At 36.8% G+C, this 9358-nt stretch overlaps 2 protein-coding genes across 3 annotated transcripts; one reads left to right on the top strand and one right to left on the bottom strand.

Annotated features, from left to right (window-relative positions):
* The first annotated feature begins 852 nt into the window (after nt 1-852).
* On the top strand, nt 853-7451 carry LOC106327089 (myosin-2-like). 2 transcript variants are annotated; one of them, XM_013765114.1, is made up of 24 exons: nt 853-1084; nt 1333-1869; nt 2012-2092; nt 2446-2547; nt 2623-2766; nt 2848-2998; nt 3087-3114; nt 3185-3353; nt 3423-3486; nt 3600-3613; nt 3700-3784; nt 3873-3976; nt 4048-4186; nt 4271-4389; nt 4484-4636; nt 4719-4808; nt 4882-4959; nt 5083-5241; nt 5317-5502; nt 5581-5922; nt 5998-6241; nt 6324-6439; nt 6523-6723; nt 6805-7451. In XM_013765114.1, exons 2-24 carry the CDS (start codon nt 1507-1509, stop codon nt 7264-7266), a joined length of 3594 nt encoding a protein of 1197 aa, XP_013620568.1. In that variant the 5' UTR covers nt 853-1084; nt 1333-1506; the 3' UTR covers nt 7267-7451. The 2 variants fall into 2 exon arrangements, with proteins under 2 accessions (XP_013620568.1, XP_013620567.1); XM_013765113.1 differs by lacking the exons at nt 853-1084; nt 2012-2092 and having other exon boundaries at nt 1507-1950; nt 6805-7266.
* LOC106327090 (chlorophyll a-b binding protein 13, chloroplastic-like) lies at nt 7389-8528 on the bottom strand. Its single transcript, XM_013765115.1, has 3 exons — nt 8279-8528; nt 8023-8184; nt 7389-7951 (listed from the first exon to the last, which is right to left on the bottom strand). Exons 1-3 carry the CDS (start codon nt 8402-8404, stop codon nt 7442-7444), a joined length of 798 nt encoding a protein of 265 aa, XP_013620569.1. The 5' UTR covers nt 8405-8528; the 3' UTR covers nt 7389-7441.
* Nucleotides 8529-9358: the final 830 nt, after the last annotated feature.

Genomic DNA, 9358 nt, shown 5'->3' with positions numbered 1-9358 from the left:
TAGGGAATGCCTTTTTATATATAGAAAGTTAAGAGATCATTCCTAGAAAATAAATAGATTAAGTAGACACAAGAACAACTATAAAACTCTTTTACAATCACTACATAATTTGAGGATAAGTCTTTTAAAACAATATTATTGATTTTTAATAAACTAGCTAGCTTTGGTCATTATTAAGTGGCTTGTGGTTTATATTGAAAATTAGATGATCAATCTATAGAGTAATAATAAAAAAGGATGTGAAAGGAATTATCTTTACTAATACACAAAATCTATAAAAAAATTAAAGCAACTAATAAAATTAATTTAAATTTAAAATCACTTTATATATAACCCAAATTAATAAATATCTGGAACTTTTAGTTTATTTATACCTAATATGATCACATATAATATTTACACGCCATTTTTTATATTTATGTAATCAAGCTTTAGTTATAACAAAACCAAAAAGATTGATAAATGATTCATAATTAAAGTAATCAAGTGGATAATTTGATCACTTTTAAAGATAAATTTGAAGGATGCCAAAGAAGAAAAAATAAATTGAAATGGGTATTTTCTTCCTAGTTAATCATTTCATGATTTGATGACAGTTGGGGTTAATTACCAGAATGATTTATTATATGATTAAAAAAAAAAGTTAAAGACCCTGTACCTTAACTGTAATTTTCTAAAAACACAGGGGTACATTCAAGCGACCGTTTTATGATGATAGCAACGTTAGTTTTACGACCAATGTTTTACGAAAATATATTTTATTTATTTTCTTATTAATATAATTCGAATTCGGACCATTTATTTGTCTGAGCAAAGGAAAAAAAAAGACAAATAAAAATTTGAATATTTGTTTGTTGGTCGAAGAGAAAGAGAGGAAGAAGAGCAGAGCGATTTGTTGATTACTCTTTTCTTTTTTATCTCAACAAAAGAAGCAAAAGTGTCATCTTTTGGATCAATTTCTCAGAAGAAGGAGTGAATCTTAGGGTTTAAAATTATTCTCAGGAAAACAATTCGTTCCGTTAACAAACTAAACCAGAGAGAGAGAGAGAGAGAGTATCGCTGTCTTGTTGTCTCCATTGACCTCGTAAGATTCGCTCTCTCTCTTTCTCTTTCTGTTTCTGTTTCTTGTTTCTGTCTTCTTCGTTTGTCCGAAGATCAGTTTTTTTTTTTGTTTGTTGATTTCTCGTTTGGACAGAATCGATGTTTTTTCTTGTTTTTGTCGACTTAATTATTTTTCTTTTCCAAATCTCTTACCAGAAATGGAGATTGCGTTTACAAATGCTGAGAGATTCTTCTCTAAATTTCTGTAATTTTTTTTTTGTTTTAATACAGGTTCTTATTCCCGAGAAGCTCTCTCTCCTGTTTCGAGGAAGTATGCATGACGGATTTGAGAAATTAGGGTTTATGATGAAGCTCCAAAGGATCCAAAATTTCTGATTTTGAGGTGTTGGGTTTGTCCAGTTCCGGTGATACATTGTTGGGTTTGATTTGAATTATATAAAGGGAATGATGTTATCGGCGTCGCCGAACACGTTAGCGAAAAGCTCTCTCGAGGAGATGCTTGAGTCTCTCCGGCAGAAGGATGAGTGTGATCGGCCTAGAGATGTACCGCCTGCTCTTCCTTCTCGGCCTAATTCGAGAGCTCGTCTTCCCTCGGCTCGCAGGTCGCTTCCGGCGAAGTTTAATGTTAGCAGTGTCATGGAAGATCAGAATCAAAACGGGAAGGAAGAGACTGAGCCGGAGATTAAAGAGGAAGGGAAGAGGAAAGAGAAGGATTTAGGAGTTAAGAGGAAGAGTTTTGGGAGCAAGAAGATGAGGACTGGTTATTTCTCAGAGTCTCCGTATGTAGTTGAGGAGGAAGGTGTGAAGGTTGTTAGTGCTGCTAAGATTGGTCCGGTTGAGGAACAGAGACCTGAGTGGAACAATAATGTTGAGTATTTCATCAACAAGGTAAATTGATTGATGATGCTATTGTCTCTTGATTTTTTTTTTTTTTTTTTTTTTTTTGAAGGTTGTTAGTGCTGCTAAGATTGGTCCGGTTGAGGAACAGAGACCTGAGTGGAACAATAATGTTGAGTATTTCATCAACAAGGTAAATTGATTGATGATGCTATTGTCTCTTGATTTTTTTTTTTTTTTTTGTTTTTTAATTCTTGTGAAGTTGAATGAATCATCTACAAGGGAGATCATCATCTCAGAGGTTGAATTATAGTTACGATGATAGATCAGGAATGAGTCTTTTACTGGTGTGATTTGAGCAGTGAGATTTTGAAATTTTGTGATAAGAAAAAGTATATCTCTTGGTAAGATATGAATAAGTTTTGGCTTGGTAGATAGCTTGCTTAGAGGTATTGTTTAGTTTTTTTTCTTCTACCTATGTAAAATTGAGATATAGAACTTTGTTTTTTGGGAACTTGTGGTTACTGTGTTTGTATTGTATTTCAGAAACTTCGAGTTTGGTGTCGGGTTGCAAATGGGGAGTGGCAACTGGGGAAGATACAGTCCACTTCTGCTGATACATCGCTTGTTATGTTGTCCACTGCAAATGTAAGTCTTTTTTGTAATATTGTTACACTTTGGGTTTCGGCGTTCTGACTAGTGTAATTTTGTTGCTAATCAAAGGTTGTGAAAGTGTCTACTGAAGAGCTTTTTCCAGCAAACCCAGATATCTTGGAAGGTGTTGAAGACCTTATACAGCTCAGCTATTTAAATGAACCATCCGTTCTTTATAACCTTCGTGTCAGATACTCGCAAGACGTGATCTATGTGAGTTTACTGCATAATCTTCTGATCAGTTTCTCACTTTTAGTTCTTACCTAACTATGGCGTTTCTCATTCTTTTTACAGAGTAAGGCAGGGCCGGTACTGATTGCGGTCAATCCCTTCAAGAGTGTCCAAATTTACGGAAACGATATCATCTCGGCTTATCAGAAGAAGGCTGTGGATGCTCCTCATGTTTATGCTGTGGCGGATGCAGCTTATGACGAGATGATGAGAGGTGAGAAAACGCATTCATTGTATCTTACATCCTAATTTGTCTTCCAGTGAGTATCTGGCACTTACATTTTGAACCATTCTACATGCAGAAGAGAAGAACCAGTCTATAATTATAAGGTAGTAAGATTCTTTGTACTCTGAATGCTTTTTTGTATTGGTTAATTGATTTATTATTGTTGTTGTGCAGTGGAGAAAGTGGAGCTGGGAAAACCGAGACTGCCAAGTATGCAATGCAGTATTTGGCAGCTCTTGGTGGAGGTAGCTGTGGAGTAGAGTATGAGATCCTTAAGACAACTTCCATACTCGAAGCTTTTGGGAATGCTAAAACATCAAGAAATGCTAACTCTAGCAGATTTGTAAGTTCCTTACTCCGTCAAGCCATCAGCTTCACCGCCACTCTAAACAGTGTATCTTAACTGGCGCAGGGTAAACTCATAGAGATTCATTTTAGTGCAATGGGAAAGATATGTGGAGCCAAACTTGAAACTTGTGAGTATTAGTCTGAGCATCCATACCATTGTTTTTATCATATTGTTTGGATTTGGAGCTCACTTGTTTCTTTTGTCTTCTTCTCCATGTCTTTGGTAACTACTTGCGTATAGTTTTGTTAGAGAAGGTAACTTTGTTTTCATTGAGAATCTTTTTCATTTGACTTTCACTACTTAGCCACTGGTCACTAATGGTTATGTATCCTTTGACCAGTCAAGAGTGGCTCAGCTGTTCAATGGCGAAAGATCCTACCATATATTTTATGAGTTGTGTGCAGGTGCTTCCCCAATTCTGAAAGGTAACATTACAAAACTGGAATCTCCAAGACGTAATATTACTTAGTTTGTCTTTGGTTTAACTATCATTTTAAATGGTTTCATTTGTAGAGAGATTGAAGCTTAAAACAGCAAGTGAGTATACCTACCTGAACCAGAGTGATTGCTTGACTATAGACGGTGTTGATGATGCTCAGAAATTTCGCAAACTACTGGTAATCTTTCTGTTTCTTTTTCCATGGTTAAGATGCCATTCTTTTTCTTAGTCATTTCTCTAATTTTGTAGGAAGCTTTTGACATTGTTCAAATCCCTAAAGAGCATCAAGAGCGTGTATTTGCACTGCTTGCGGCGGTGTTGTGGCTAGGGAACATATCTTTCCGAGTTGCAGACAATGAAAATCATGTGGAGGTGGTAGCAGATGAAGGTATAATCATCTACTGTCTTTAATTCATCAAAAAACTGTAACTTGGTGATGCTCGCTTATCACTGGGCTGCTAATTTCTTACAGCTGTCACCAATGCCGCTATGTTAATGGGCTGCAACTTAGAAGAGCTTATGGTGGTTTTATCTACCCGTAAACTTCAAGCTGGTGCGGATTGTATTGCCAAAAAACTTACATTGCGCCAGGTAACGTTTAATGGTGTCATCAGTCTTGATATTTATTTTCATATAGTATTGATCATAAGATGATGTATGAGTTTCTATGCCGTTTTAACTGCAGGCAACCGACATGAGGGATGGAATAGCAAAGTTTATTTATGAAAGCCTTTTTGAGTGGCTTGTGGAGCAAATAAACATTGCACTGGAAGACGGTAAATCGCGTACTGGGAGATCTATAAGCATCCTTGATATATATGGGTTTGAGTCATTTAAGGTTAGTAGTAGTACCAACATATGCTCACTCTATTATTTTTTGAAACATTGAGATGATGATGTGTTTCTCTCCTTTGTTTCAGAATAATAGCTTCGAACAATTCTGTATAAACTATGCAAATGAAAGGTTGCAACAACACTTCAACCGTCATTTATTTAAACTTGAACAAGAGGTAAGTTTTCTTTTTAGTCTAAATGATATGATTATGCTCTACTTTTCCATTCAACGCTGTCTTATCTGTTCAGGAATATGAAGAGGATGGAATTGATTGGACCAAGGTCGACTTTGAAGATAATCAAGAGTGTTTAGATCTCATCGAGAAGGTAACTAATTAATGGCCTGCCAAGGAAAAAGCTAGAGATATATATATTGATTTGCTCTACTTCTATAACGACATTTCTGCATGTTTTAAAAAGTAATCTCTTGCATATGTTTTGCTTGTGCAGAAACCCATTGGGTTGTTGTCTCTACTAGACGAGGAATCAAATTTTCCCAAAGCAACGGATCTGACCTTTGCCAACAAGCTCAAGCAACACTTGAAGACCAACTCTTGCTTCAAAGGAGAGAGAGGTCGAGCCTTCAGAGTTAATCATTATGCCGGAGAGGTTAGTTGATAATTTATATGCAGCTTTTCTTGTATTATGGGACTTTCTGTGAATGATTATTTTATTTGTTCACAGGTTCTCTATGATACAAATGGGTTCTTGGAAAAGAACAGGGATCCGTTGCCTGCTGATCTTATCCATCTTTTATCATCATGCGACTGTCAGTTGCTGAAATTATTTTCTACTAAAATGCGTAACAAATCTCAGAAGCCGCTTCTGCTGTCTGACTCAACAAACCAAACTGTTGGGACAAAGTTTAAGGTAAAAGATGCTTGAATTATGCAAGCTTTGTTTTCAGTTGCAATCTTCCTCTACTCAACATTGTTGTCTCTCTTACAGGGTCAACTATTCAAGTTGATGAACACGTTAGAGAACACAACCCCGCACTTCATCAGATGCATAAAGCCGAACTCGAAGCAGCTTCCCAGGGTTTATGAAGAGGACCTCGTCCTACAACAGCTTAGATGTTGCGGCGTGTTGGAGGTTGTTAGAATATCAAGATCTGGATATCCTACTCGTTTGACACATCAAGAGTTTGCAGGAAGATATGGTTTCTTATTGGCAGACAAAAAGGTCTCTCAGGATCCTCTGAGCGTATCAATCGCTGTTCTGAAACAGTATGATGTTCATCCTGAAATGTATCAAGTTGGTTATACAAAACTGTACCTAAGGACTGGGCAAGTACGTAAACTCTTTACGCAGAGATGTAGAAGCTGTTTCCTGAATCCCGACCTTATCTTCAATTTTTTTTTATAGATTGGTATCTTTGAAGATAGGAGAAAGAAAGTTCTTCAAGGGATAGTGGGATTACAAAAGCGTTTCCGTGGTCACTTGTCTCGTGAATACTTTCAAAGTGTGAGAAACGGAGCATTGGTGCTTCAGTCATATGTACGAGGTGAGATTGGCCGAAGGATGTTTGATATTGAAGCAAAGCTCCATGCAGATTCTGTTACTGAAGCAAGCACAGGAGAGTTGACTGCAGTCATACACTTGCAGTCTGGTAAGACTGCGGAAGATTTTGGTTCTCAAATTTGGTAATAGGGATTTTAAGGCTCTATCATTCATTTTTCCTCTCTTTGCAGCTGTTAGAGGATGGTTAGCTCGAAAACGATTCAACAGCATGCAAAGACAGAAAGAATTACTCAATGTGATGACATTATCAAAGAAGAGAGCTGGTCTGAGGATATCAGAAGACAAGGTACTTACTATCAAAAGAAAGATTGTCCACTTTCTGAAAGAAACATTATTACACTATAACTCTCTTTCTCCTTTGTGATGTAGGAGGAGTTCCAAGTTCAACCATCAGCTATGTCTGATCTCCAGAAGCGGGTATTGGAATCTGAAACAGCTTTAGTGCAGAAGGAAGAAGAAAACGCAGCGTTGAGAGAGCAGTTGAGACAGTTTGAGGAGAAATGGTCAGAGTATGAAATAAAGATGAAGTCAATGGAGGAAACATGGCAAAAGCAAATGTCATCGTTGCAGGTTAGTTCCTCATACTTGAACTGATTCTTGACACAAAGATTATGAAATGTTCCAACTTCGGATTATTTTGGCTTTCCTCAGATGAGTCTGGCGGCTGCTCGAAAGAGTCTAGACACAGAGAACGTTACAGGCCAAGCAGGAGGGAGACAAGACACATCGACATCACCTTTCGGTTATGAATCAGAGGACACAACATCTACTACTGCCACTCCAGGGTTAAGAACTCCCACTACAAACTTCACAAACGGAAACACTCCTGAACTCAGAAGCAGAGAGCTCAACGGAAGTTTGAACGCTGTTAAACATCTCGCAAGAGAGTTTGATCAAAGGAGACTCAATTTTGACGAAGATGCTAGAGCTATTGTGGAGGTGAAAGTTGAACCGGAGGCAACTGGGCAGCAACAGCAACATCCAGAAGATGAATTTAGGAGACTGAAGCTAAGATTTGAGACATGGAAGAAGGATTACAAAGCTAGATTAAGAGAGACTAAAGCAAGACTCCATAGTGATAAACGCCGTCACCGGAAATGGTGGGGCAAATGAGGATAAAGCACTCGCTTAGGTTTGTTGTATTAGTTAGATTGGGAGCATTTGTAGATTCAACTGAGAGAGAGAAATGTCTTTTGTTCTTTTTATGTGCATAGAAGCAAATAGAGTTTTGTAACTTGAGAGACACAAGAAAGATTATGTTTATATCATTTCAAAGGATCACATCAAATCAAGCTCCAGGTACAAACTTTGTTGCAAAAGCCCATGCGTTGTTAGCAACAGGATTATCAAGATGGTCAAGAAGATTCTCCAAAGGACCTTTCCCGGTTACAATAGCCTGAACAAAGAAGCCGAACATTGAGAACATAGCCAACCTTCCATTCTTGATTTCTTTCACCTTGAGCTCAGCAAAAGTAACGGGATCATCTGCAAGTCCCAGCGGGTCAAAGTATTGCCCACCCGGGTACAAGTCATTGCCTTCGCCAACACCATCAAAACCGTTGATGCGGAGGCCTTCAACTAATCCCATTAGGATAACTTGGAAGCCAAGTACCGCTAAAATGCTCTGAGCGTGTACTAGGTTTGGGTTTCCTAAGTAGTCCAAACCGCCTTCCGAGAAGATTTGTGAACCGGCTTTGAACCAGACCGGCTCTTTGAAGTCCACACGGACCCATTTCTGAAGAACTTCAGGGGTTATGCAACCAAATGCTCCCAACATCGCCCATCTCCCATGGATCACCTGTGAATGGTCATTAGTGATTAGTGTTTACACTTGTTTTTGTTTTGAGTGAGTGAGAGTTAGAGACTAACCTCAAGAGCTCTGTTTTTGGCAAAGGCTTCAGGGTCTGCGGATAAACCGGCAGTGTCCCAACCATATTCTCCGGGAAACTCTCCGGTGAGGTAAGACGGAGTTTGGACTGAAAAGGGTCCTAAGTACTTTACTCTGTCTGGTCCATACCAAAGATCATTTCCCTTCACATGCCAAATTAAATAAACATTAGACACGAATCCAAGAAGTAAGATGAAACCTTTAAATATGAGACGTCTAGAACATAAAGGAATAGACCATAGTGTATTTGGGAGAGCCGAGAGAGACAACATCACGAAGAGGGTTAAAGCTGGAGCTTCTAGTCTGGCCAAGGAATGTTGTTGGGCACAGAACACTGCTCGAGCTCGTGAATGTTGAAGCCATTATTCTCTCTTGGATTGAGCGGTTTGTTTCTCTGTGATTTTGTTATTATTCTTTGCTATTTGGTGAAAGTGTTGATCTAAGGGAGGTTGACTTTTATGTAAGTGTTTTGTGGATGAGAAGAGAAGAAAGAGAATCTGAGAGGGGATATAGTTAGGAGTGAGATGCTGGGATTAGCCAATCAAGAAACAGTTTTAGATCTAAGGTATCTCTAACTCATCTCTTTTTATCCATATTTTTTTGTCTTTGCCTATTAAGCTATATGGATTATTAGTTTTATACATGATAAAAGACTACAACATTTTAGTAATTTTTCATCGAATATATCAATAGAGACATTGTAAATAAAAATAACATCTTTTAGAATATAATGTTTTTTTTTTGGTGTGAAATCAAATACCAAACAAACAAATAAAACGTTTACATCTATTTCATATCAACAATGTTTAATTTATCTTATTCTGAATAATGATTAATTTCAAGTTTGACAACTTGTTTTTTATTAGTTTTTTAGGTTTGTTTTCTGTTGATAATTTGTAGTTTTATATTATATACTTTCATTGTGATGATTGATCTTTTAATTTCAAATCATTCTTATTTTTTGTTAAATAATAACATGCATTAATATTGCCTAACGAATTTAAAAATTTTCTTTATTATTTTCATCTAATTATATGTTGATATAAAAAAACATGAAAATATTATCAAATCTAAAAAAAAAATATTTGTTTTAGTTTAGTAATATGAGTATCCAATTCTTCTGATCATTGCTAGTATTAAATTTCTCTTTATTATTTATTGTAATAGAAAATGAGTCAGAACTAGTTTTTTTCTTCATTTTTTTCAAAACTTGTGCATTCTTCTACACCTGTCTAAAATAAAACAAGAGTTTTCATATGTTAAATATGTCTTTTGTGTAATCTTTTCGCAACCTCACTTTACTTACTCGTAAACTAT

Source organism: Brassica oleracea, chromosome C2, assembly GCF_000695525.1.
Source record: "Brassica oleracea var. oleracea cultivar TO1000 chromosome C2, BOL, whole genome shotgun sequence".
Classification (NCBI taxonomy): Eukaryota; Viridiplantae; Streptophyta; class Magnoliopsida; order Brassicales; family Brassicaceae; genus Brassica; species Brassica oleracea.
Note: the sequence above shows the minus strand (reverse complement) of the source record. Positions and strands in the feature narration are given on the sequence as shown.